Here is a 27992-nt window from a genome sequence, read left to right on the forward strand (position 1 = left end):
AAAACATCCCCCACAATATTAAACCACCAAACTGAACAGTAGATAACCAAGATGAATTCATGTATTTATTAGGTATGGGTATCGTTAAGGATTTATCAATACTACTACCCTTAACGATACTTCTTATCGTTCCTCCTTATATTTTATCAGTACCATTATCAATACTTTTTTTTTTATAGAAAAGGGGTAAAACACAAAACAAATAATGATGATCACTGACCGGTTTATTTTTTAAACATTTGTAACAAAGCAAGCAAAGATAAAAGTACAAAACAATTTTTTAATAGAGATAGAGCAACAAAAACATTATATAAATAACTTTATATACAAACAAAAGGCTAAAACACTCTATCTTAAATAAAAAGTATGTTGTAATATTAATGATTAAAAACCCTCTAAAATGCTCAAAACTAAAAAAAAATTATCTATAAAAATAATGTCCAGTATTAAATAATATTTTACCTGAATCCAAACTACATTTATACATTTTTTTATATTATCTATTTTAACCAAAAGATAGTTGAGGCACCCACAGTGGATGAGGTAAATAAATGGCAGGCTGTGTGAGAATCATTTACAGGGAGGGATCTATTTAAAAATAGAATCAACGATTCTCCCAGAAGTTTCCATACGTTTCCTTTTTGAATAATTGTGCATGCAAAAGACCGTCTTACCTGTTCTTCCTCTACTCAGGGGGATCTTGTGAAAAAAATGTCACAAATCCACTCTGGTCTTATCTGTTTCTACTGAGGACTTCCTCTTGTTCTCATTAACATGAACGTAGTTTGCTTCTTGCGACTCTCAGCCATGTTCAAAGTATACGGTGAGAGCACAGGAACCATTTCATTGGGTTCTGAAATTGTTACTTTCCTATTATTAATTAACAGAGCAGTTGAATATGTGAAGCTGACTTAATAACAAACAGAGAAGCCTTTCTTTCTGCTGGTTTAGTCTTCAACTTTTCTCGTCACATTTCAAGGCTGAATGAGAGCGTTGTTTTTCTTTTCTTTTTGTTTTGTACAAATGCTGTTCTTTTCTTGGAAAACTGAGCTGCAGCCCTGCCCAACTTTTTAAACAGCAGTTGTCTGACTCACCTAAAAGGCGCGCCTGAGTACTCCTTAAACACAGGTGGCTATTTATGACAGTTTGTGGGAAAGGATTTTCCTGAACAGCGGATCTTCAGCGTGTCCTGGATGGCACTGAAAAATATTAAAATAGTTTTTTTTGTTTTAGGGATGGTAGTAATCTTTTTTGTTCTTATTCTTTCCCAGGGAACTTATCAAAGCGGAAGTAAGTAAGTTTCTTTTGTGAAGTAAATTGATTTGGCTAGATGTTCCTGATGCATCTCAACTCAGCAGAGTTGCATGATTTATTCTGCTTAATACGTTCTCTCAACATTAATTATTTTATGTCTCACTTAAAGATGGAAAGTCTTCTCAGAAAAAATACCATCCAGAGGTGAAGACCGATTGTCTGATGGATTATTACACAGGAAGGAAAACTTGAGTCGGTTACCTGGTTTTCCCTCACAGACTGGAAACACGGATACAACCAACAATTACTCAGTGAGAAACGTGAAAACTCAGAGAACAACCTCTGAGACTCCTATTCCCATCATAAATGCGAGTTCCTTTGACAAGCTTCCTCAGTGGAGCTTTGAGGATATATATAATCTGGATGCTCCACCAAGACCAACAGTGAGTATGTTAGCAGAACAGACAGAAAGATATAGTGTTTACATTGGAGAGTGCTAGGAGCTCTGCCTGGGTGTGTGTTTTACATGTTTGCTTTTCTCTTTGCATACTTCGTCATAAACTGACAAAGCTGCTGACTCTGGTGCTGTCTCTGAATTGGTAGCTTTAGGCAAATCATTTCTAAATGTCTAGATTAAACCAGCTATTTAACATTATCTCAAAATGTAACATTTTCTTCATACTCAGACATGTGTCCAGTCTCTGCGTAACTCTAAGGATGAGACCTTCCAGAGAGCTTTCCTTCCCAACGTGCGCATGTTTCTGCACAAAGATAACTTCAACATAAGAGAGTGGAACCGCCTTTCACACTTCCACAATCCTTTTGGTTATATGGAAATGAAATATGATGGTAGGTATTTGCTTAGATGACATCTCAAAATAGGTTTGCTGAACGGTAGTAGTGGATGCATAGGAGTTACAGATGCTCTTTTACATCCACCATGTTGTTTTTGTTATTATGCACTTTTTGCTAATGCCTGATTCAATGCCCCTTTGGTCTTCAGAACAGCCTTAAATGTTTATGGGACAGATTCGACAAAGTGCTAAGAAACATGCACAGGAATTTTTAGTCAATGCTGACATGACATTATACAGTCTTTGCAGATTTACTGAGTGCACATCCATTCATTGGGAGAAAATCCATATCAAAGGGAGATATGGTGACTCTGGAGACCACTGGAGCGTAATCAACTCATGGTCATGTTAAAGAAACCGGTTTCAGATGGTTTGATCTTTGTGATGTTGTCAATGATCCCGATAGACATAGCGATTAGAAGATTAGCATACTGTAGTCATAAATGGGCGGACATGATCAGCATCAATGATCGGGTGGGCCGTGGGGTTTAAATGATGACCAGTTGGAACTAATAGGCCCAATGCGTGAAAGAAAATACTCCCCACAGCCTGACGCCACCAGCCTTGAATCACTGACATGAAGCAGGATGGATCCATGCTTTCATGTTGTTTACGTCTGAATCTGAATCTCGCTGCTGAAATCCAGATTTATTGGACCTGGAAACATTTTTCCAGTCTGCTGTTGTCGCATTCTGTTGAGGTTCCTGCCCTTGGCTGAGATGTGGGGCTCCAGGTGTGGTCTTCCGTCTGTCGCCCATCTGCTTCAATAATCAACAAGTCGTGAATTCATAGGTGATCTTCTGCACACCTTGGATGGAGCAAGTAGCTATTTCAACTGCTGTTGTCTTTCAGTAATTTCCAACTCCAGTCTACCATGTGCACATCCATGTACACTGGATATTTAGTATTTTTAAGACCATTTCCAGTGCACCTAGGAGATGGCTGTGTGTAAAAAGCCCAGCTGACCAACCGTGCTAATGTTGAAAATCAACCTAAATCTCCTTTCTTGCCAATTCTGATGCTTGGTTCGAGGTTTAGCAAGTTGTCTTCATCATATCTAGATAACTAAATGTGTCGAGTTGCTGCCATGTGATTGGGTGATTTTCTATTTGAGCCAACGCGCAGCAGATGTAACTAATAAAGTTGCCAGTAAGGGTACATTTTATTATGCTGCAATTTTAAACTATAAGCTTGTAACTTTCTGTCCAAAGAGCATTGTTCCATTAGTCCTGTGGCTCATTAAGATGCATCTTTTAGCTGCTCTTAGGCCATTGCTGGGTTTTTCCCATCTTCTTTCTTTGTGCTAACATGCCTGTATGGTCCAACGTTGCAAAGTGCAGAAACCCCTGCTTTATCAAGGCGGTGACTGTTGCTGTTGATCAATTAATCAGGTCTGTTTGACAATTAGCACCTGACTGCTACTTTTCTGACATAGAAGCAAAAACTGCATACTTTGTGCCAACACACAGCTTTTCCAAAGTACTGTAATTGTCATAGTTTGAGTTCTGTCTTAGTTTGGGTTTTATCTTTATTTGAGTTTGATAATAGTTTTAGTTTCTGTCACAAGATGGTTGTGTTTTCGTACCGTTTTGCACTTTACTTTATTCTTAGACATCAGCCAGCCTTTGTTTAGCTCAGCTTACCTGCCAGCAGTCTGCCAGCTTACTTCACCACCCAATCTGTTTGCTTGTCCCTCCATCACCAGTCACTAACCAGTCAGACCTGTTCAACTTTCAGCCACCAGTCAACATCCAATCATTACTTTCAGTCACTACCTTTCCTTTGATTAGTTCCACTTGTCACCAGGAATTTGTTTTCTCCGTTCACCTGTTCAGACCCCTATTTATGCCCGCCTCAGTCCATTACTCACTGCCAGATTATTACGAGCCTATTGGTGAGACTTATCCAGCGTTCTTGTTCTGATTGACCTGTTGCTGTTGACCCGATTTGCCTCCAGATATCTGAGCCAGCCTGATCCCTAAGTTTTTGAGTTTGATCATAGTTTTAGTTTCTGTCACAGGTTGGTCTGGCTGAATACTGGGTCCTGCATGTTCCGTTCATGACAATAATGTTCATATGCATATCATGTGAGATTTAGATCATTTTAGAACCCAGAAAGATCTGATAATATATGTTCTGATACATAAGACTCCAGGATTAAAGTGGAAACATTTTCTTGCATGAATGTTTTTACATACATCATACATTTTAAAGATACAGACTTAAAACAAAACAAAACTTTGCCTTTTTTAGACTTGCTTGTCAAAACCAAATAGTTGCTAAATAAAATTTGAAATTTAATAGCAATATGTTAACTCACATACGTTAATAAGAGCTTCAAACATCTCATAAATCATGCTCACCTGTAGCAAATTACATGCTCTAGGAGCCCATATTAAATGTTCCTTTCTCATCTTATCTCTGCAGACATCATGCCTGTGGTGAAGTTGATCCCAAAGCCGAAAGAGCCGCTGCTCCTTCCAAAACCAGGCGGGGATGGATGTGTGCGCTGTGCTGTGGTGGGAACAGGAGGCATCCTGAATGGCTCAAAAACTGGCGCTGAGATTGATGCTCATGACTACGTGTTTCGGTAGGAAAACAGAAGAGACGATGGAGATTGATGGAGATTACTCTGCAATCTGTTTATTCTAAAGTAACCACAAAATACCAGACGGTTAGATGGAGTATGGTAGAATGAAAAACCAGGGAACATTTTTACTGTGTTTAATCCAACATTGGGTTTAATCATTAAAAAACAAAGATCCCCTTAAAGAGACATATCTGTTAAAGTGAATCAATATTAGAGATCTTAAACATCTTAAATCACCACTGGGGAACGTGTCACCAATAACACAAAATGTTTCTGACTTAAAATGATCACATTTTAATAGTTTTTCTATTATTTAGACCGTCATTAACTGTGCTAACTCAATATCCTCATTAACCCTCAATTTACCATTGAGAAGGAGCATTTGGAAACGTAATGCTTTCTTTTCTTTCTTTAAAGATTATGAATGCAGAAAGTCTGTAAATTTTTGTAGGCATGACTTGTTTAGAGTTGTGTACTATGTTTATTATCTTATTTCAAATTTACTTGATAAGTCAAAAGACGGTTGTGGTAAATGTTGATAACTGATCCCTGCGTCACTTGTTAAATAAAGGAAAGAGTGAATTGATCAAGTTCCACAACTTTATTGAGAATCAGAGCACAGATTGAGAATCAGAGCAGAGATTTAAAGTAATCACACCCACGGCCCAGCTGCAGCTTCAGCCCCGATGACCGGCTCCCCCATCTTGCACCCTTCTAGACCAGACTGCAGCGTATCCCTGAGACATAATAAAAAACAACACATAGTCCAAACATTTCCAATTCCGGACAGTAAACACGCAAGCAATGACCCCGGCATATAGCGGAAACTAGGGGAGAGTGGAACCAATGAGCAGGCTCATGACCTTGGGGGCCAAGCTGTAATATTTCCATTCACAAAGACAAAACAATGTGACATTTAAAATAATCTGTTATCTTTTCTTTAAATCCTCTAGCTAAAGACTAATTTGCAGGCCCAGTCACTGGTTAGGCTTTCAGAAGCTTACCTTTAAAACCGATCGCACAAAGAAACAGATTTAAAACTAACAGGAAAATAAAACCTCAATATGATATGTTAAATGATCCTAACTTATATTAGTAAATGCTTATAATCAATTAAAAATAAACAGTTTGACACAATCCTCATCAATACTCAAAGCTGCAGAATTTTCATAAAATGATTCAGCTGTATAGATTTCTGATTTAAATAACTGTCCCTCCGAAACACAGAAACTCTGGCCCTCTGCTAACCATGATAATCCTTATGTGTGTACTAAAATGTTGAAATTGTAGCCTCAGTGGAGTGTTTTTTTCTGATTTTGTTTGTGTGACAGGGTGAATGGTGCGGTGATTGACGGCTATGAGGAAGACGTGGGGAAAAGAACATCCGTTTATGTTCACACTGCCCATTCAATTACGGCGTCTCCTAGAATATTCGAGCAATACGGATACAAATCTGCCCCACATGATGAGGTATTAAAATGACAGAATTTAGATATATGTTTCTCACAGAGTACAAAAATATTTCAGTAATTTCCCTCTTCCTTACAGGGAATTAAGTATGTCATGATTCCTGAGGGTTTAAGGGATTTTCAGTGGCTCAAGGCTCTTCTCAAAGGAGAAAAAGTTTCCTCTGGTGAATTTCAGGAGGAAGAGTGAGTATAGTGGAGTAAAGGACTTTATTTGCAGTTAATGCATGCAAAATTAGAAACAATTTATGAAGTTTAATTGAAAAAAAATATGTTGGACGTTTTTTGTAATGTTTATTGATCCAATTCTAAAACTTTGCATGTTGTGTGTATTGATGTTGTTAGATTACGACATTAAAAAAGCCTTATAAATAATATTGTATGACGTTTGAACATGGCACTCCTTTCACAGCAAATTGAATTTACAGTTTCACTTCAAAGTTTACATTGACTTATCATGGATGTGGATGTCATATTATTTTGGGGGTTTCAGTGATGCATAATTGGTCCACTGTGAGAGCATTCAGCTTTCACAGTGGACCAATTACACAACATACAACTTCAATGAGGTTTAAAAGTAAGAAATAGGTGCACAAGTTAGAATTTAATTAGGATTTTCCTCAATGTATACAGTCAAACTTTTAGTGGTGAGGTAAAATTAATAAAAAAAAAGTAATTCGGAGAAGTATCAATTAATTAGTTTGTCTTGTTTTATCACATTTTAGGAAATAGCAGTGCTTTACAGCAAAGGTTTACCATTCAAACAAAGTTTTGGTTAATGACTGAATTACAATTTACAATTTGCATTATGATGATGTGCTGCAAATTTTACTTTGACTTTTACCGGAAACTGAAGTGTTGTCTCTTTGCTTTTTAATGCTTTTGTTCATCCAACCATAGGATACACTTATTGTACATTCAAAATGTATTGTTGCAATTAAACTAGCAACTTTACATTTCATACTCTTTTGAATCATGCAAATATGCTGGGGAAAGTATTTGTTCTTTCTATACTCATTTCAGTCTGAGTAAATGGGACAAGGCAGCCTCTACATGAAATGGGTTTTTCTTAACATGCCTCACCCCTAATCTGAATGTTGCATGAATAACAAAACAGCAGAAATTATGTAAAAAAAAAAAAAAAAAAGTAAAATGCTCAAACAATAATAAAAAAATATCCAAAATGTCAGTTCATCTACGAGTACTTCAAATATAAAGAAAAAAGATACACAGAAGTACATTACAGAGTAGAATTGTTGCTTTGTTGTCCCTGTGGAGACACTTTCTTTTTTAGATAAAGTTTATATTCCTCCAAAACAACCAATGTCTTGCTCTCTCCATCCAGACCCAGACGTTATTATTCAGGACAGTTCAGTGAGAACCGCTTCTATGTGCTGCACCAGGATTTCCTGCGATATGTTCGAAACAGGTCAGTTTTGGTCTGTCCTATCCAGATACCATACTATCTTGCGACAACTCAGACTTTAAAGAAGTTTTATATATGTTTCTATTTTTTCCCATTCAGAAGAACACATATATTTACTTAACTTAAATTAAAATCAGAACAAAAACTTCAGAAGTAAAACTTTAAAGATGAAGGAAATTACTATAATGTAGTACCAAAAAGAATCAAAAACTATTGTATTGTTTAAAAAAAAAAATAACTCCAAGTGCATTTCAGTGAAAACCGGAACTGTAGTCAGATAAATTAGATCCTAATAACGTTCTTAGTTTAAATAACATCTCTGACACTAAAAAAAATTATGAACTTGATTGAAACAGAACAAAGTTGATGTAACAGGGGTTTTTGCAACCATCCCACAAATCTTACATTTAAATGTGTCTTGGTTAATCACTTAAACGTGCCCCCCCCCCCCAACCCAAATAACTTCGAAACTTCACCAAGGTTAATTGTAAACAGTTCCAAATAGTTTTTACACTGCTTTTTTATTACCATTTTCAAACCCACTAGCTTAGTTTTAGAAATTAAAACTGAACAGAGGATACAGCACATAAATCCAAACTATTTCTTTGTTTGTTTTACCAACAGGTTTTTAAATTCAAGTACTCTTAACGGAGAGTTTTGGGCACTTTTCCGACCAACCAATGGGGCGTTCACTCTATTTGTGGCTCTGCACACCTGCGACACAGTAAGTGTACCGTCATCGGCAACTTAAGGGAGCAACAGATCACCATGCATTGTTGGCAACAGTTCCCTCTTCATCTTACCTGGGCTTTATGGCTATGCTGTGACGTGAACAATGCAGTTGCCTTTTAAAACCACGTGCTGTGTGTTAATGATTTAAAACAAAAATTACTGCCAAGTGATGGGGGAGGGTGGGGGGACTAACAGTTAACTATTATTCTAAATAACAGTTCTTCTATTGAAACATGGTGGTGGCAGCATCATGCTGTGGTGATCCTTTCCTTTATTAGGGCTAAAAGAAGATGCTGAGAATCAATATGAAAATGTATGATGCTAAATGCAGGACAAGCCTGTAAGAAAACCTGTTAGAAGTTGGAAAATACCTACTACTTGGACAGAGGTTCACCTCCCAGCAGGACAACTCTAAACATGAAGGCAGAGTTACCGTGGAATGGGTTATATGTAAGCATGTGCATGTGTTAAATGATAAAAAAGCCCAGACTTACACCCAAATGAAAATCTGTAGCAAGGAATTACAATTAGTGTTCACAGTTTCACTCCATGGATCTGTCTAGTAGACATACTTTTAATTGAGCCCACTTTTCTGCACATAATTGATTCTTTTTTTTAATGTAATATTCTGACTAAATGTTCTGTTTTTGTTAGCTTTACGCTGGAAGTGATCATAACCAACAGAAAAAAAAAAGGACTGAAAGTATCAGGCTGTGTGTAATTATTCTATGTGTTTCACCTGATGAATTGAGTCACAAAAATAACTGAACTTTTCAACAATATTCTGATTTATTGAATTTGACTGTTGGCACCTAAATCAGTGACTGAATATCCAAACTAGCAAGCTTGCTTACAGTTATTTTGGTTCTATTAGTCAATATATTACACTCATATTTCCAAACGTTTCCTTATTGTTATTACCTGAAAATTACCTCCACTATTCTAGCATTTTCAACCCATCCCTAACCCTAAACAACTTTCCACCTGGGCAGCTATAACATCCAGATAGAAAGAGCTTTAGATGTTGGGTGTACAAATCTTTCTTTCTCTATCAGCTTTTGTGCAGTTGTCTCAAAAAGTACCTTTATACTAAACAACAATGTCATATCATCCAGGATTTTTTTTTTTCTTTCAACTTAAAATTGTTAAATCTATATCCATCCGCAGGTGAGTGCATATGGATTCATGACAGAAGACTACTATAAATACTCCAACTACTATGTTGAAAAGCTTCAGAAGAGCGAAGTCATTTTCTACATTAACCATGACCTGATTCTGGAGAAGGATCTGTGGAAGAGCTTTGATGGCAAAAAAATACTAAAGCTGTATCAGAGAACTGGATCACAAGAAGCTGAAAAGCAAAAGGATTCCTGATTCATTGAAGTTACGGCATCAAAAGTGAAAGGAGGCTTGTTTTCCATCTGCAGAAAATATAATGTATGCTGTTGTTTTTTTTTTTTTTATAATTATACTTTAACTTGAAGGATATTCTTATGTCAAAATTAACTTGAATCAAATATATGTATTGTCATTATTTTATCATTATGAAATTTGGATGAGACAATAGCTCAGAATTTACAGATTCACTAATTACACAATAATGTGAAATGCTAGCAAAAGCTTTCTTTAATGAAGTTTTCTTTCATGACGTGAAACGCGTGAAATCAATGTGAATTATACATTTTTATATTTTCCTAGTTCTTTTACTCTTTTATTTTCCAAACACATTTGAAATAGACAAAACTAATAAACTAATATATGGCTCCATGTTTTTCTGGGTTACAACTAAATTCATTTTTCAGCAACATTTAGTTATTTTGTTAGTTTCTTTATGTCACATATCCGTAAATAAGCATGAAAACAAGAAGATTGGTTTGCAGCCTAATATTTAAACCCTTTATGTTATCATGTAAATTAGGCACCATCCCAAATAACTCATATTGTGACTCCCAGAGACAATTTTGGTGTTTGCATGTTTTTGATAATTTGTGTCAAACCTTTGTTGGGGAGGCAACATTGCGATAATTCATATCTTTATCCACAACTCAGCCCTCAATACACAATCAGGAGGTTGATGCTTGCCTAAGGCATTGAGATTCAGATACTATCGTCACTGAACTTCTGTGCGGTAATGCTTAGAATAAATGCAAATAAGTAAATTATGTTGAAATTTACAAAAAAAGTATAGCAATATATGCAGCAGGAACATTTTCTGAGAGGTTTTTAGCACCTGAACTAAATTCTGTCTGTCTTGTGCTGCATGGCTTGCATGTCACACAGTCGCATGGAGTCCATTACCAGTCACACAGCACAACCTTGAGGTTAAACCGAGTAAGAGCTGCTTCCTCTTTGCCACCAATATGGCTGTTCTCTCAGTACATGTGGGTCAAGGCGAGGCAGTTTTAAAACACACTATTCCACCCAGTGTAAATGAGATTCAAACAGACTTTAGACAATATCTGCCTGAGACTAACACTAAGGAAGAGATGGAGACAGCAGCAGTCCAGAGGTAATTGCTGTCACACTTCCACCACTGTGAGGAGTTACTTTTCCAACAAGCTCACATATTGACATGGGGTGTGCTCCGATGGCGCAGGGGTAGCGAGCACGACCCAGGTTCAATTCCAGCCTGTGGTCTTTTAACACATTTCTTACCCCCTCTCTCAAACCCCCTTTCCTGTCAGCCTACTTTGAAAAAAAAATAGCTCACATTGATGTGACATCTCTGCTTCAGGTAAGGAAAACCAACCCTTTATGTGGCACTAGTGGCCTCGAAACATGGATCGTTTGTTCTAGCCCTGCACCACTGCCGCGCCCTAAGCCAACCCCTTAAGCTCAAGAACAACCAGGTTATGCAGCAGTACAATGAACAGTAACAATTACACCTATGAATACCTTAATCTCCTTCATCCAGAAATTTCTCTTTCACTGCGTGGCCTGGTCAAAGTCCGGACTTTTTAATAGGATTTAAACATTAAACCCCTTCTATTCAACATCTAAAAGCTCCCACTAGCTGAGATAATAACAACAAACAAGATTGGTTACCATAACTATGCAGATGATACACAGCTCTTCATTACAATGTCACCAGGTGACTCTGAACCCATCCATGCACTGAACGGATGCTTAGAACAAATCAATTCATGGATGTGCCAAAACTTTCTCCAGCTGAACAGAAATAAAATTGAAGTTATTATATTTGGACCTAAAGAGGAACAAACTAGAGTCAGTCTGCAGCTCCAGTTATTAAAACTACAAACTAGTGATCAGGCCCCAAATCTGGGTGTAGCGATGGACTCAGACCTGAACTTTAAAGGACACATAAAGACAGTTACAAAGTCAGAAATCTATCACCTGAAGGACATTTCCAGGATTAAAGGACTGATGTCCCGACTAGATCTAGAGAAACTCATCCATGCATTTATCTGTAGTCGCATTGATTATTGATTACAGTGTCTTCACAGGTTTGCCCAAAAACTCAATCAAACAACTGCAGCTGATCCAAAACGCTGCTCATTGTGTTCTCACTTAAACCAGGTAGATAGAGCACAACACCCCATTTCTAAAGTCCTTACACTGGCTCCCTGTGGCTCAGAGATTAGACTTTAAAATACTTCTGTTAGTTTACACTGAATGGCTTAGCACCAAAATATGTTAAAGACCTGTTGTTGCAAATCTGGGAAAAACTTCCAGAAAACTGCAAATCAGCCAAAACACTGACTTCCTTTAGATCAAGACTGAAAATCCACCTGTTTGGGTTGCTTTTGACCCATAATGACAGGAACATTGACCAACTTATTTGATGTGTATTGATGTTTTCACTTCATATAATTTAATGTTTGTTATTGGTCTCACGACCGGTGACTGTTTTGACGTGTTTATGATGTTTTTATGATGTAAAGCACTTTGAACCACAGTTCTGTTTGAAATGTGCTATACAATAAAAACTTTACTTGACTTGACGTAATGCCTATGTGTAAATTAGTTCTTCCCAAACTAAAGTATCTTTATTGCAGACAGTAAATGCAAAGGTATGAGCGCAAGACACATCCGATTATAAGTGTGAGCATATTATGAACATTTATCATTTTGTAAATGTTGAACTATCTGGCTGTTGCACAATTGGGAGTAAGCTTGCATTCAACCTTACCATCTATCCAAAAATAATTTGTTTGGATAGATGTGTTTGCACATTCTGTGGAGATAAAAAAAAAAGAAAAAAAAGAAAAACATTTTATTCCACCAGGTTTTTTTGCCATGATTTTATTGCCCTTTTTTATATATTTCTTAAACATGGTTTTCTTGTACAGTGCTCTGTGACTTTGTGTCTGTGAAAAGGAGCGTAATAAATATATTTCACTTACTTACTTGTAGTTTGTATTCCACACACAGATACACACTCACCTGCACAGAGCAGGTGGCTTTATGCAAAATGGACATGAAAGGAGTATTGTTTCCTTCGTTTCTATGCTTATGAAGTTCCCCTTTATGGAGAGAGAAAAAAAAACAACACATGTTTGCAGGCAGGATCTTCACAGAGATTGAATGTTAGTGACCTTTACTCATCACACTATGCTGTAGCCCTGCCCTGTCCCTTCTCTGCCTGCGTACAAAAGCCTCCAGGGTGCCTTATTATGCTTGAGTGAATTCCTTGCATGACGTTTCTCACACTACTGGTCTGACTTATCTGACAGGCATGAATTTGGTGTCTTTCCTGTTATGAGCTGGTGCGTATAATGTCAGTTACAAGGACTTCGTCTTTACGGAATCATCAAAAAGCCGACTCCTTGTTGATATTCAGCCGAGCAGCAGAAACTCCACTTTTCAGCGATGATTGGTCGATCGACTAAACTTTATTCATTGGTGCTCTTGATATCCATCACCATCATCTTTTTTTTTCTGTTCCTGGAAAATTCAGCAGAGAAAAAACAGTAAGTGCTTTTGTATTTTCTGTAAAAGGAGGGGGAAATGTGAAGAGTTTTTTTTTCTTTTATAAGTACTTTATGATGTAATTCAAGTTTATGGATAGGGCACATCATTTGTCTTGGTAAATAATTTCTGTTTTAATTTGTATAAAGTTTCAATTATAGATGGATGACCATCTCAGAAACAAACAGAGCCAAGAAAATATACAAGATTTTGAAAATTGATAAATTATGGCAAACGAATGGAAATTTGACTTCGACAACAGCAACGAATCTGACAACTGGCCAAGCGACAACCATTGCTCCTGAAAAGCCGATTCCCGTGATTATGAAAAAATATTTCAAGAAGCTTCCTGATTGGAGCTTCGAGGATATTTATAACTTGGATGCTCCACCTAGACCAATGGTAAGTATTTCAAGATAAGATAAAATAAAATTTAAAACAGTGATCCGTTTGTTGATGCCAGCAGATGCGGTTAGGCTTGTTTTTACTTGTTTGCTTTTGGTGTGGATTCATTAAACATTCGCTGCCTTCTTTGTTTGCTCGGCTGTTATCTGATCAGGCTGCTGACTCCTGATATATCAGTGCATCCAATGTTTTTAGCTGTACGAACATTTTAAACACCTTAGACAAACATTAGATCTCTTAGATAGGTGGGATTTGTTTTTGATGAAAACTAAGAATCCTTTTTTGTAACATAAGCAGAGTAAAGGTTTTGACAAACTATCTTTTAAAGAATCAGAAATCAGTGTGAAATAATTCAAGCAATGTTTTGCTGTTACATATGTTGTATTTGTGTTTGTCTAATTTTTATGTGGTCCTCGTTGATTTTGTCAGATATAGAACAAAGCTTTCATAAATTCTTAAACTCATTCAAAGGTGACATAGACTTAATAACGCCTTGTATTTCACATTTAAATCATTCAGATTTAGATCACATTTAAATCATTCAGATTTAGATTTTAAATTATTATCATTCAACCAAGAAGTTTGCTTCCTTTTAGAAAGGAGACAGGAACTGATCAGAATACATTTAAAACAACGTAAAAAGGAGTATAAATTTGGGAGTAACATGAGTAATCTGTTTTTATTTACATTTAGAAAAATTATTTGCATGTAGAAAATCAATTATATTCTTCTCACCAATTAATTAAATAATCTTAACTGGCATTACAGCAATCAAGCCCTTTTTATAATTGCGGAGCAGCTTTTTGCAATCTTTCTACAACTATTTTGACAATTTATAATTTTTATGACGTCCAAGTCCTTGAGGTTGGAAAGACTCCTTACCTTTAGCTGCATCCACACATTCTCCAGCAGATTGCTCCAAAGAATCATGCTCACACATTTGATACAAGAAACGTCTTGGTCAAATTAAAAGATTGTTATAATCCTAAATCTACCACGATATGAATAGTTTTGGCATTAATTGAATGCATTCCTCTGAAGAACCAGATAGAGGACCCATAATTCTAACTAGACACAGAGTTTAATTTAAAAGGTTTACTTAAAGGCAACATTTTTCAGTTAATTAATGTGTTCCATACCGTTTTGGATGATTAAATGAGTCATTTCAGGTCGAACAAAGGTTTTCTCGGCCGCCCTGGTGGTCTGTAGGGGAAATACCGTACTTGCCCGCACACACAGAAGTCTTGCTTTACGGCGAGAACTCCATGTGTTTTTGCCCTGCCATTCACTATATGCACGTGCGAAAGCAACAACAAAGAACCGCGTGTTAACGTCAAATAAACATGCAAGCATATCGAGTTTTATCATTATTATTATTATTGTTATTATTATTATTTTTATTTTTTTTGAATGTTGGTAAGGCGGTAGCGTGAGTTTGGCGAGGCGGCCGCCGCGGCAAGATAGCGCTGCGGGAAACCCTGATGTTCATACCTTCACTGTGTTAGTCATTGTTTGTACTGCCGTTTTTTAGACTTTTCGTTGCGTTCGCCTGTCTGCTAAGCTCAAAACAACCGCGCCTGGCTTGACGGAGAAACCAGAACAGCTGAGCATCTTTATGACAGTGCACTTTTACTTTCGCCCTCTGGGGGGAGCCTCGCTGGAAAATCAACCCCGGTTGCATAGTATACCTTTAAACCAGAACACCTGGATACAAGCAGGGAACCTCTGCAGGAGCAAGCTGGTTTTCTTTCATGCAGCGGTGAGAACAGGCTTACTCACTGCAGAGACGTAATGTAGAAAGCCAGAGGACAGTCAAGGGTCATGTAAGGGTAATCAGAAATGGGCAGACAAATGCAGAACGTAAGGCAAGGCTCATAGGTCATGGAAAAGACTCACGGTTAAAGTGCAAAGATCAAATGCTTGGAGGAAGTCCGACAAGGGCAAAGCAGGAAAATCCATGAGAAGCAACTGAATTTTTAATGTGACTGTCAATAAAAGACATGGAAGGACTGCTGGACTTCTAAAGGCAAAGCTTTCAATAATCTGGCACTAACATAGTGGCTATGAAGAGCTTAAGTGGTGCAGGAAACAGATACGAGAGGAGGATTATAGTGGATCGGGGGGAGTGGGGTGGCAGGGTGAAGACAGCAGAACAGCACGTATTATGACATTTTTCTATGGCTAAGTTACTATTTTGTATTATAACTTAGATATGATTTAGTTTGTTAAAGTACTTCTAGTTGCCAGTATATCCCCAGAATTTCTCTTGAAAGTTTCCAGTTAGGATCATCTGCAAAATTGTTTGCTCATTTGCAACTTTTTTTTTTAGCCCATTTGCGACTCCTGAAAGTTAATGTAACATTGGCAGAGAAAACAGCAATGCAAGTTAAGAAGTATTACCTTTATTACTTTAAAACAATTCACATTATTTACAGGGCTCATAACGATAATAACAGCACTGAACAAATTGACATGCTAACAACTGGATAACACTTCACTTTGACAAGAAATAGCATGTTTTAACATTCTGAGCTCTGTGCCACAATATCACATCACACCTCAATTATTTACCTCTTTTAGGGTTGTTATAATTTATTATTTTTTCTACTTAGACATGTCCGCAGTCTCTGCGTAATTCCAAGGACGAGGACTTCCAGAAAGCTTTCCTTCCCAACATACGCATGTTTCTGCACAAGGACAACTTCAACATCAGAGAGTGGAACCGGCTTTCACATTTTAACAATCCTTTTGGTTTTATGGATATGAAATATGATGGTAAGTATTTCCCTACACTTCATTCCTTAATGCACATATAAGAAACTTCAATTCAATCAATTTTATTAATGTAGCACTAATTCACAACACTTTATCTCAAGGAACTTTACAAAGTCAGATTCAATCAAATCAAATCATACAGATTGGTCAAAAAGTTTCCTCTCTAAGGAAACCCAACAGATTGAATCAAGTTTTGACAAGCAGCGTTCACTTCACCTGAAATAACGTAGAGCCACAGTGGACAGTCATCTGCATTGTTGATGGCTTTGCAACAATCCCTCATACTGAGCATGTATGAAGTGACAGTGGAGAGGAAAACTCCCCTTTAACAGGAAGGAAAAACCTCCAGCAGAACCAGAACCAGGCTCAGTGTGAACAGCCATTTGCCTCGACTGTCTGTCTGTTTAATATGGAATAACCGTTTGATAACGGTCAAACATAACACCAAGGTTTTTTACCTTATTACCAGAGGCCTATTTATTGCCATCCAGATTAGGTGATTGATTAAGAATTTTTAAGGACTCTGGTCCAAAGATGACAACCTGCGTCTTGTCAGAATCTAAAAGCCAAAAAATTAAAGTAATCCAGGTATTAATGGCATCAAGACATGCCTGTGTTATGAGAAACACAGATGGAACTGGTGTTTCCTATATCTGAAATAAGTTATTTTTTGTAATATCAACAACCCTTTTCATTTAATTGTGGTCACACTGAGAAGTGTCCTTTTATCATGAGGATGAATGTTACATTTTTGTTGAGTTTTTAGTTGGCTATTTGAACTGTCCTCTGCTTCAGTCAGCTTAGGCCCTTTTTAGTACTTAACCTTTTAATATAGAGAGGTTTTATCATAGATATGAAAAATAACACAGAATCAACAGATGATTAAAGTATGTATATTAAAATAAAAATAATGGGTGTCAAATTTTATATAATGCTGTCCTTTTTTAAATGTCAGCATCTACCGTAGCAAAACAATTCTACCCACAACCCCACTGATATTTGTTAAGGGCCCATGTTGCATTGTGGGTTTTTTTCTTCTGCTGCAGCCATCAAGAGTATTGGGCTTTTTGTTTAACCAAGATTGCTAGATAATTTAGACCCATCGTCCTACAAACTTCCAATCAAGTTGAGGATCACAGTTTTGGGAGCCGTTTTAAAAGTCTAATGCTAGCCTATGCTATGCATTAGACACTATGGCATAAGCAGTACGGCTCCAATGAAATCTATGGAGCTGTTTTTGGCATTAAGACAACTATACTTATTACCACATTCCTAGACAGGACACTCTTTAAAAAAAAACCAAATAAAACAAATGCTATCACGGTACGTACCGAGCCCCATCATTAAACAAAGCTTGTCCGCTGGCTCGGCTTCATTATTTGAATTAAGTGATTCAATTATGTGGTTGCCTTTTATTGAAAAGGTGAACCCTCCCAGTTTGTTGCGAGAGGAGTGTCTGGAAGGAAACCAAACCAAGAAGCTGGATTTACCAGACAGAAGTTGGCTTGCAAATTACTGACCTCCAAATCATAAATATTTGCTACTCACATGAATTTAGAACAAAAATCACAGAATGCAGAATAATACACTGTAATTAGTTTGCATTGCTGACAGTTGTTGCTGTGATAACTCAACATTTCTAACTGGATTCCTAACTTGAAACCTGAACGTGGTAAAAAGGACTTTCTCAGATCACAGTTATGCCTTCAGAGGTAAATGAAACACCTCATAAGTAGTCAAGTCAGTTTTTACCAAAGGAATATCACCATTTCTAAAACTCCTCTTTATTCAGTTACTTGAACATCCCCTTTGCTCTAAACACTGTTCAGTATGTCAAGTACAACAAAATGTGTTGGCAAAGACAGAGTGCCGGTCACAGCCAATCATGATCACTAACAGGACGTTGATAATCCTTGACATTTTCAAGTTAAAAGACATTTTGGAAACTTTAACTCCACGTAATAAAATACTTCAATGGAAGTACAGTATGTATATTTTCAAGCTTGCCACCCAACCCTTGTGGTTCTAAATGAATATATCTTTCTTTATATGTTGTAAAGTCTTAGTAAAAAGAACAGTTCGACCAAATCATCAAATCCCACAGTTTATGTAATTGGTGAGTGTATGTAAATGTTTGATTAAAACTAAATGTCAGGTTGAATATACCCTCCTGATTGGATAAGTTGTAGTCTCCAAAGTCAAACCAGGGTTGCTCTATTCTCCTTTAGTGAACTGATTACCCTTCAGTTCTGACTGCTACTTTCATGTTTTTATTTTAAATAAACTGTTGAATTACACAATATCTTAAATAGTTTGTAATAAACCCTTTAACTAGATTACTACCTTTTTTTTATATATATATAAAGTAGAAACCAGTATTGATGGAAAAGCAACCTGGGTGTAACCATTAATATCATGTGCTTAACTGTTAAAAAAAGGTTTGTTACAGTCTGCTTTTAATTGTTGGTTAAGTGTTATTTGTCATTTTTTCCCCAGATGTAATGCCTGTAGTGAAGCTGATCTCAAAGCCAAAAGAACCGCTGCTCCTTCCAAAACCAGGAGGGGATGGCTGTGTGCACTGTGCCGTGGTGGGGACAGCAGGCATCATGAACGGCTCAAAAATGGGCGCTGAGATTGATGCTCATGACTACGTGATACGGTAAGAAAACGAAGGAGACCAAGCCTGTTGGTGGAGTTTGAGCAGTTTAGTGACAGTTTTGGTATAGGCATCACAGGTTTGTCAAACTGGGATGACATGGTAGTATAGATGTTCTCAATATAAAATTCTTTTAGAAATTAAGTGGATATTTGTTACTCGAAACGATTTCTCAGTTAAAGCACATGAAAAAAATAAGTGAAAATTGTTTTTCACTGTTAGCTTAGGAGGAAAGTCGTTCATTTTAATTTTCAGATCATGCTTGCACTTGCCTGCAGCTATGACAAAAAAAAAGAAAAGAAGACAAACACGCTCTTTGAGTCCCAAGGTATAATTAATAAATTATCTATTTGTTCTTCATCAAGATATTTCACAGCTAACCTCAATTGTACTAAGCCATACTCGACAGACGTCACCAGGTCATTTTCTAAATCAAAAACTGGGGGAGCAAACGTGAAATGGGTTGTAAAAGAAAGTTGTACACCTCAAAAAATTCCTGGGATACATACAAAAAAATACACCACCTTGCAAAAGTGTGTATAACCCCTAAAATGTTCCAAATTCACTGTGGTTTACATGTGATGGACCAAAACAAAGTGGAAGTTAACCGTGCAGGAAGAAAACATGTGGCATGAATTTATATGCAACTCCCTTTACTCTGATATTTCTAAATATCACAAACAATTGTCATCAGAACTCATTTAGATAGAGTCCAAATAGAGTCCACCTGTTTGTAACTTTATCCCAGTATGAAATCAGCTGTACTTTGAGTGCCTCAGGGGTTTGTTAGAGAACATTAGAGAACAAACAGCATCATGAAGACCAAGGAACACAGCAGACAGGTCAGGACATATGATCAGAGACAAAGAAACCACGTAAGTTTAATCAAATGAATGGAGAACAGCTGTTAACATAAGAGAATAACCCAAATGCATGAACAGAATACAAGAAAAGGAAGGAGCTAAATACAGGAATTAACTTATATAATAAATATCCAAACACCAATATTGAACACAGAAATTAACTGGATAAGTAAAGGCATAAATAACAAATAATGAAAACACCACAAACATTAACATAGCATATAAACAAATGAAATCTTGGGTTGAGGTAATTGCGCTGGGATGTATCAAAGCAAAAAGAGGTTTTTTTTTGTAGAAAAAGAGAATGCACTCATTTAAGACTTTTTCATGGAAGTGTCAACGGCCCCATTCCAATCTTTTCACCTAGAAAAAAATCCAATTTGTGCCACTTCCATACGTGGTACTAAATCAGATATGTATCCGTTAGTTTTCAGCTTCCACATTCTAAACGGTCATGTCGTCTTTCATCTGGTTTTTACGTCACTGTCCTGGCTCTCACTACACATCCACACAGAACAGGAGTCACTGCGCTACAAAACTATTGTCAATAGCTGCACTTTTTCAATTCAATTATATTATACAGATTGGTCAAAAATTTCCTATATAAGGGAACCAGTTGATTGCTTCAAAGTCCCGACAAGCAGCATTCACTCCTGGAGAATCGTAGAGCTACAGGGAGAGTTAATCAATAATCAGAAGAAGGTGCCAAAAGTAGGACAAGGTGCATCAGTTATATACAGTGTGTCCTCGTTCATACAGTGGATCAAAAAAAAAAGAAGTAGATAAAAAATAGGAATAAAAAAAATTAAAAATAGAAATAAGGCAGAGGATATCTTATGTACATTCACGGTGACTTATATACATATGTATTGACATATATTCAGGTGGCAATAGCAGCAGAAGTCACTTCTTTCAGGATTATTGCACAGTGTATTAAATAGAATTGCACATTAGTGATTGCACGTTGGTTATTACAGTTATAGTTACAGTTATAGTTACAGTATATACTGCATATAATTTTGCAACTACTTCAAAATTAGGCACTACTTTGTTCTGGTCTATCACGTAAAGTTCAATTTTTTTTAAAAACTTTAACTTTAAATCCTTAATTTTCATACTGAAATCATTCTGTTGTGGTATATGCAATTGGGACTGCAATGATTTGATTTGAATTCCTTGGTATTGGCCCACAGTCCGTCTGTTGCTCCTGTTCTGGTGTGTCTAAGAGCAACTTGTTTTAGTGCAGTCCCTTTAAATCTAAAGGAGGCACTTCACAGCCCGCCCTCCTCCAAGTTGTAGAGCTTTCCGCTAAAACAAAAATTTTCACTTATCCACTTGAATCCTTTAGCTTAGGCTTAAAAATTGCGGCAATAGATAAAAATGGCAGATTGGTGAAATTAGTAAACTGGAAGTCCATGACCTTGTTTATCAGCAAATACACTGACATAATGGTTCAAAAAACGTAATATGGAATAGAGAGAATTGAACAGATTAAGAAATATGATATAGAGATATCTATACACTTAACTCCAAGTACACAACACAATGTATTTAAGGGCTAAAAAATATTATTTAGCATATGTCGCCTTTAAAGTTTATAAGTGAAACGTGAGAAATTGTAAATATATAGTTTTTGGTAGGGAAAGTGAGGGTATGAATACTTTTACAAGGCCCTTATATAAAAAGATGTACTTTCATCTTAACATAAAATAAGATAAGATAGACTTTATTGATCTCACAGTGGAGAAATTCACGTGTCACTTCGGCTCAATAAGCAAAAGAAGGTGCCAAAAGGAGGAAAAGGTGCATGAGGTATATACAGTGCTTCCAAATATATACAGTGGATCGAGAAAAATAAAGAAATAAGGCAGAGATTTAAGATTTAAATAGAAAAACACTCCAAAAAACACTATAAAGAAGAGAAAGTAGGAAAAGAGAAGACGGAGCCGACGTCATACGTTGCTGCGTGCGCAGCGCTATCTTGTTAACATGACTTATAAAACTAAAAAAGTCTAACTCTAAAAAGATTGGATTTGTAAAATAAACATTAAAAACATATGGAAAGAGTTACTAACTACTGAAGCCAATTAGACGCAGAGCCACTGTATCTAATATGGCTAAATGTTAAAACCATTTTATAGCAGCAGGTAAGTGAACTATTATTGCTATTAACACTCATGTTCCCTTTAATTACACCTGGTTTTCTCTAACAACAAAGGCTGCTCTTGCATTGTATGAAAGACATTCCTTTTTTAAGAGCAAACCAGACTCTGATTAATATCATAAATACCAAATAACATGTTTCAAGGAGTGGCTCAGTTTGTTTACTGAGAAAACTCATAAAAGTACGTCAAGGAGTCTTTGCTGTGCTATTCCTGTTAAACAGGATGAACCTAAACGCTCAACTTTAGCAGTTGCAGCTATGGAGCAATGTTTCTCATACTTTCAAATATTTTTATTTTAAAACTCTGCCAATAATCCGCAAGAGCAAAATAAATGGATTCCACCTGAGAATAAAATCGACCTGAATTAGCGATTTACCTCAAACTTCTCATTTTCTCAGTCAAATCCTAGAGTTTGTCAATTTTCCAGGTATTTCAGGCTTCGAGAACCGCAGAACCATTTTAACTTCAAATGATGATTTAACAGCAGGACGGCGGCTAAAAAGTCTTGATTTATTTCCTATGACAGGATGAATGCTGCTGTAGTCAACGGTTTCGAGGAAGATGTCGGGAGGAGAACATCAGTTTATGTTCACACGGCTCATTCCATCACATCAGCCCCTATTTTTTACAACAAGTTTGGATACAAAGCTGCCCCACATGATGAGGTACTAAAGCGATATTATGTCATATTGTGTATATCTCCAATATAAAATTAAAATGACTTAGTCCTGTTCTTCCTTCTGACAGGGTATAAAGTACGTCATGATTCCTGAGGGCTTGAGGGACTTCCAATGGCTCAACGCTGTTATCAAGGGAGAAAGAGTCTCTGAAGGGCAATATCGCAATTGGAAGTAAATATCAGTTTTTCCACATGTTTTTTTTTTTTTTTTTGTCTATATTTGCTTGAGACATTTGGTCATACCCCAGGTGTGTTTTGTAAACCAAACATGGGCTTGAAGAATAGAGTTGAATTCATCGTCAATGTGTCACAGAATGAGAAACAATGTAAAAGGTTTTGTTAGGAAGCGGGAATTTTCCACACCCTAAAGATAATACAGTACGTAGTGTACAAAACAAATTTGGCTGCTATCAAGATATTGACCAACAGTTGCCAGTCATTTTACTATTTTGGTCCTTTGCGGTTTCTTTTGTACCCGCCTTTTTTCGCGTGGCAAACGGTGTTGTCTACAATTACCTTGAGACTTTTAAAACCAGTTATGCATCACTTAGTTTCCACCAGAGGTCTGTTTTATACCAGCCCTAAGAAAACATAGCTCACTGGAGTTCATGTGGACATATCACATCTACTAAGAAACGTTTGCTGTTCAAAGCTGTTTTGGTTTGATCGGGGGATCGTAAGACTAAAAACCCAAAGAGAGAGCTGAACTGAAATAAAGGGAAGTTAGTCTTCAGAAAATACACAATTAAATCATGTTCCTGACCTGGGCAGTTGTGGAGGAAGCTGCCAGTAAGTATCAACGTTAGCCCCGCCCACTGACTAACGCAGGCAAACTCTCTTTTGTTAACTTATTAGTCATATTTGAGACCAAACCAGGGATCCTGTCTGCTAGTGTAGCATTAATAATTGATTTCTTAATGCCAAAGAGACCCCAACAGATTTCCTTTCACAGGTGGAGCATTGCTGCTTTTGCCACAGCGCTCCGCTTGATATATATGCAAAAAGCTTTATTAGCTATTATTCTGGGACCATTTCCCGTTTAATGATCACAAACACAGGAAGGTAGAAGAGAAAAAGATGAGAGAAAATGCTCATTTCCATTGCATCATTTTATTATTTAATGATGTATTAATTCAATAAATGGTACATTTATTGATGTAATGGTACATGTATTTATTTAATGGTAAATTCACATTTATTTATTTTTATGATATATCTATTTATGTAATTTTGTTCCTTTTAGCCTTCAACAGATTTATGAAAGTGCATTTCGAAATTACCTATTCACTTGGAAAACCAGTCCAAATGCGGAATCATTTATTGTTCAACATTTTTAGGCTTCCTTGCTCCAACATGTAATCATGTTTGGACTGAATGTCTTTTTCTTCAATTTTCTTTCAGCATCTCCCATCTTTCCCCATGAAACTTAATCTATACAGAAGCATGTTGAGTGACTGCCATAGCTGTCCCTTTAAAACCTGTGGCTCCCAAACAATATGCAGGGAATTAAAAGAATGATTTAAATATTATTTTTCCTCACAAGTTTTTTGTAATTGAGAAACTGTTTCAGCCTAAGATGAGTTTGTAGTAATGTTGGCATTTTCATCTTTAAGTAAGAGGAAATAGTATCATTTTGTTCTCCCGTTGTTACAACTGTCTTTTGTATTTCGCCCTTCAGCGCCAGACCCTACTATTCGGGACAGTACAATGAGACCCGCTTCTATGTCCTGCACCAGGACTTTCTGCGATACATACGAAACAGGTCAGTCTTTGCAAACAAACATCCTTTATATACACTTTTCTTTTCTAAAACACACCAGAATTTCAGCTTTTATTATCCAAAGATTCAATAGGACAGACTAGAAGCCACTCAAATAAACTTTTAGACCATCTTTTGTCCAACATTTAAGATTTTTCTTTTTGGACTCCACATGTAACAAAACAAGGAATAACCACAGAGCCTTGGGGCATTAGCTGTTTTAAATAAAAATGTATCCAACATGATATTCTCCTTCACAGACTGTTGTTCATGTTGTCATTTCTAAACACCTTTTCCTCTTCCACAGGTTTCTAAAATCAAACAATCTTAATCGAGGGTTCTGGGCCATTGTCCGTCCAACCAATGGGGCGTTCGCTCTCTTTACGGCTCTGCACATCTGTGACACTGTACGTCCATTTTCATCATCATATCACACACTGCACTGGCATTTGGTCATTAATGATCATGGGCTATTTCACAGCTTTTAACTGGACAGCATGTTGTCGCTGTCCATCATTCATTGTTTGTATTGATTGCTTATTCCTGGATCACATTATTGCATTTCTGCCTTGCGTTTAAATAGCATAGGAAGGTTAACAGCTTTCAGTAAAATACACCTTCCTTAATATTTGATGCTGCAATCTTATTATCTTTTCCATAACAGCAAATTTGTCCCCACTTTAAATAATCTCCCAAATCATGTTTTAAAAGTCTATTTTGTGGAGCAAGCACTTCCTTAGTAAACTGGAAAAAGAAAATTTTTCCACTTTGATCAGGCTGATTTAATCCTAGCCCCTTATAACCCTTTCCCTCAAAAGGCCCTGCCTGACGTTTGGTCACCCTAGACTAGAGATAGCTCAAGCAACCCATTTTGAGAGCTTGACCGCAATAAAGCTAGTCCAGTTTCTTTGTTTCCACAAGAATATCCGAGAAGCTCAGAATAACTTAAATCAGGTTTGCTGATTTTAGATATTTTAGATTTGTGACTACAACTGGTCAAAGGTAGGTAACTCCTTTTATGCATGTGATGAAGTGGAAGCTACGAATGATAATTTCATCATCCTTAGAAGAACTCACCGTTTGAGCGCTCCTCTAGTGGCCAGAGGAAAAGCATTACTATCCCTTTTTCCTCTTGTACTTGGAGAAGATTGTGTTGATTATGTTTTATAAATTAAAACGATTTATCATTATCATTATACAATAAGACTCGTTATTAAAAATGAAATGAAAATGAATTGTTACTTTTAGTGTTTGCAATATTGTTGCTTCAGTGGAATCATTGAAAAATGCTTTATGTTTCGAAACATGACTCCAGGCAGCCATTATTGTACGGCTTAGCAGTACAGATACGCTACTGAAAGTAAAGGTCGCCCGCATTAGACAAGGTTGATGGAAATTATAAAATTCAAAATACCGTCCCCAGTTTCGTGAAAAAAAGTTTTACGCTAGTGTTTTTTGGCTTTTTTGAAATAGAGTTAATGCACTAAACGGGAGATGAGAAAACATTTGCTGAATTAGTTCTGGTGTAGAGAACAATAACTTCAGATGACTGATCAGCTGTTGCCACTGTCAGCATCTTCCCAGATATTCCTTTAGCGTGCATAAAATCTCATTTCTTTCTCTACGTCTTAGGTTGGCACATTTCATCTTGCACGATACAATTACATTAAATTGCAATGTGCATGACAGCAACACAATCCTGAAAGCCTCTCACCATTTTCTTTTCAGATGTACTTTCCGTACTTGCAACATCTACTTCCTGTTTATTACAGCCATGCGTAACGTCAACTTCTGATAAAATTATGCTTTGTGTCGCCTGGTTAATTCGCTCCAAACCAACAGATGGAAACACCCCTAATTTGCATCTTCTTGTTTGCATCATTTTAAAGTTTGCTAAAAATTCAGATGTTGGATGAAAACATGTGTAAAATAACCTACAATTTGTTTTTTAAGGACTATCTGTTCCCAGCCTTAGTAGAAGGATAATCTAATACTCTCTAACAAACCAGTTCATAATTCAAGTAAACTTGTATATCAACATTTGATTGATAGTATTTTAGAAGTAATTTCATATTCTAATATGATTTTTTTGTTGCAAAGATCCTTAACCTCTTCTCTCTGTTTTCTCCCTTTCCTGTCATTCCCAGGTGAGTGCATATGGATTCATGACAGAAGACTACAGAAAATACTCCAACTACTATTTTCAAAAGTACTTGAAGACCAATGTGGTTTTCTACGCCAACCACGACTACATTATGGAGAAGAATTTGTGGAAGAGCCTCCACGACAAAAAAATAATGAAGCTGTTTCAAAGAACTGTATCAGAGGAAAAGCCGGAAAATACATAACGCACCAAGAATGAGTCAAAGGCAAACTGTTTACCATCCTGATCAGGAATATTAAAAACAGAATAACTTTGCTGCATAACGAGCACTTTAAGAACATTTTGGTTACTTGTACAGCATATTTAGAGGACTGTCCTTGAAAGGTCATATTTTCATGTAAAAAATAAATAAATCTGAAGACCGAGAAGATTTAGTATAAAGACCAAGTTAGGAATCCATTCCTTTTATTTAATTTCCATGCACCAAATTAATCCGATTTATAAAAGTAGTTCCTCTGATTGGTATTGATCTAATTGACGAAGAGCTCAGGCCTGGTTGATGAGTTTATTCATTTAAATGCAAGTTGTTTTCCTCATCATCCACTTCTTCTCTTTGAGGCCTCCTGATCATGTGTTACAATGGAAGTGTTCCCAGGAGCAATACTGACAAGGAGCTGGTGTGTTCAACCAGCCTCAATGACTGGATATGGGGGGTGCTTGGTTGACTTTGACTGAGTTTTTCCAAGTTAAATCTAAATATGAAAATATTTATTTTTTTAGAGATTACATTTTTCAAAGAGTGTGTGAACATGTACACAGAAAGCATGATTTTGCCTCCATCGCTTTTTATCAGCGGTGGCGTAGGTCTGGGGTCAATGTAAAATGTATTTATATAGCATATTTCAAACAGCTATGACAGCTCAATCTTGTAAGAACAGCATCAGAGTGAAAAAAATAGAATAAGAAATTAGTACAGGCTGTAGTGCTTAAAAGCTGGGTGGTTTGAAACAATATGTCTCGCTTTTACTCTCTCTCTGGTGGTTGAGGAAGGGGAATACATGCCTATTTCCTATCAAAAATACAACAATTGTGCAATTAGAGAAAAAATCTGTGCAAGCTTCTAAAATTAAAATTTTTATTTATCGGGCTAAAACTTTCAGTGACTAAAATCCTCCTCAATTTTATTGTAAATATCACTCCATTTATTTACATAAGCAACAGTTGAACTTTTTTTTTTTGGATTAGATGTCTCTTCTACAGCTGGAATGATTCAATAAAAATGTAGATGAAAATGGATGAAAAATAGGCCCACAGTCCAAAGACAACAACAAAAAA

At 36.6% G+C, this 27992-nt stretch overlaps 2 protein-coding genes across 3 annotated transcripts; both read left to right on the top strand.

Moving 5' to 3' along the window:
* The first annotated feature begins 978 nt into the window (after positions 1-978).
* On the top strand, positions 979-10888 carry LOC105928249 (alpha-N-acetylgalactosaminide alpha-2,6-sialyltransferase 1). Its single transcript, XM_012865416.3, has 9 exons — positions 979-1294; positions 1424-1697; positions 1941-2103; positions 4536-4698; positions 6030-6168; positions 6247-6350; positions 7510-7593; positions 8215-8314; positions 9490-10888. The coding sequence occupies exons 1-9, from the start codon at positions 1194-1196 to the stop codon at positions 9694-9696; spliced, it is 1335 nt and encodes a 444-aa protein (XP_012720870.3). The 5' UTR covers positions 979-1193; the 3' UTR covers positions 9697-10888.
* A 2100-nt stretch (positions 10889-12988) lies between these two features.
* Positions 12989-27085, top strand: LOC105928248 (alpha-N-acetylgalactosaminide alpha-2,6-sialyltransferase 1). Of its 2 annotated transcripts, none has more exons than XM_012865415.3 (9): positions 12989-13253; positions 13401-13653; positions 16269-16431; positions 18928-19090; positions 22642-22780; positions 22863-22966; positions 24473-24556; positions 24861-24960; positions 26701-27085. In XM_012865415.3, the coding sequence occupies exons 1-9, from the start codon at positions 13153-13155 to the stop codon at positions 26899-26901; spliced, it is 1308 nt and encodes a 435-aa protein (XP_012720869.2). In that variant the 5' UTR covers positions 12989-13152; the 3' UTR covers positions 26902-27085. The 2 variants fall into 2 exon arrangements, with proteins under 2 accessions (XP_012720869.2, XP_021173629.2); XM_021317954.2 differs by having other exon boundaries at positions 13413-13653.
* Positions 27086-27992: the final 907 nt, after the last annotated feature.

The sequence above is a fragment of the Fundulus heteroclitus genome, chromosome 10, assembly GCF_011125445.2.
Source record: "Fundulus heteroclitus isolate FHET01 chromosome 10, MU-UCD_Fhet_4.1, whole genome shotgun sequence".
NCBI classification, from domain to species: Eukaryota; Metazoa; Chordata; class Actinopteri; order Cyprinodontiformes; family Fundulidae; genus Fundulus; species Fundulus heteroclitus.

Coding starts and splice junctions, on each gene's coding strand:
- LOC105928249 (XM_012865416.3), top strand. CDS start 1,194: ATGGCACTGAAAAATATTAAAATAGTTTTTTTTGTTTTAGGGATGGTA. Junction 6,169..6,246: donor AATCTGCCCCACATGATGAG/GTATTAAAATGA, acceptor TCTTCCTTACAG/GGAATTAAGTATGTCATGAT. Junction 7,594..8,214: donor CTGCGATATGTTCGAAACAG/GTCAGTTTTGGT, acceptor TTTTACCAACAG/GTTTTTAAATTCAAGTACTC.
- LOC105928248 (XM_012865415.3), top strand. CDS start 13,153: ATGATTGGTCGATCGACTAAACTTTATTCATTGGTGCTCTTGATATCC. Junction 13,654..16,268: donor ATGCTCCACCTAGACCAATG/GTAAGTATTTCA, acceptor TTTTCTACTTAG/ACATGTCCGCAGTCTCTGCG. Junction 16,432..18,927: donor TATGGATATGAAATATGATG/GTAAGTATTTCC, acceptor TTTTTTCCCCAG/ATGTAATGCCTGTAGTGAAG.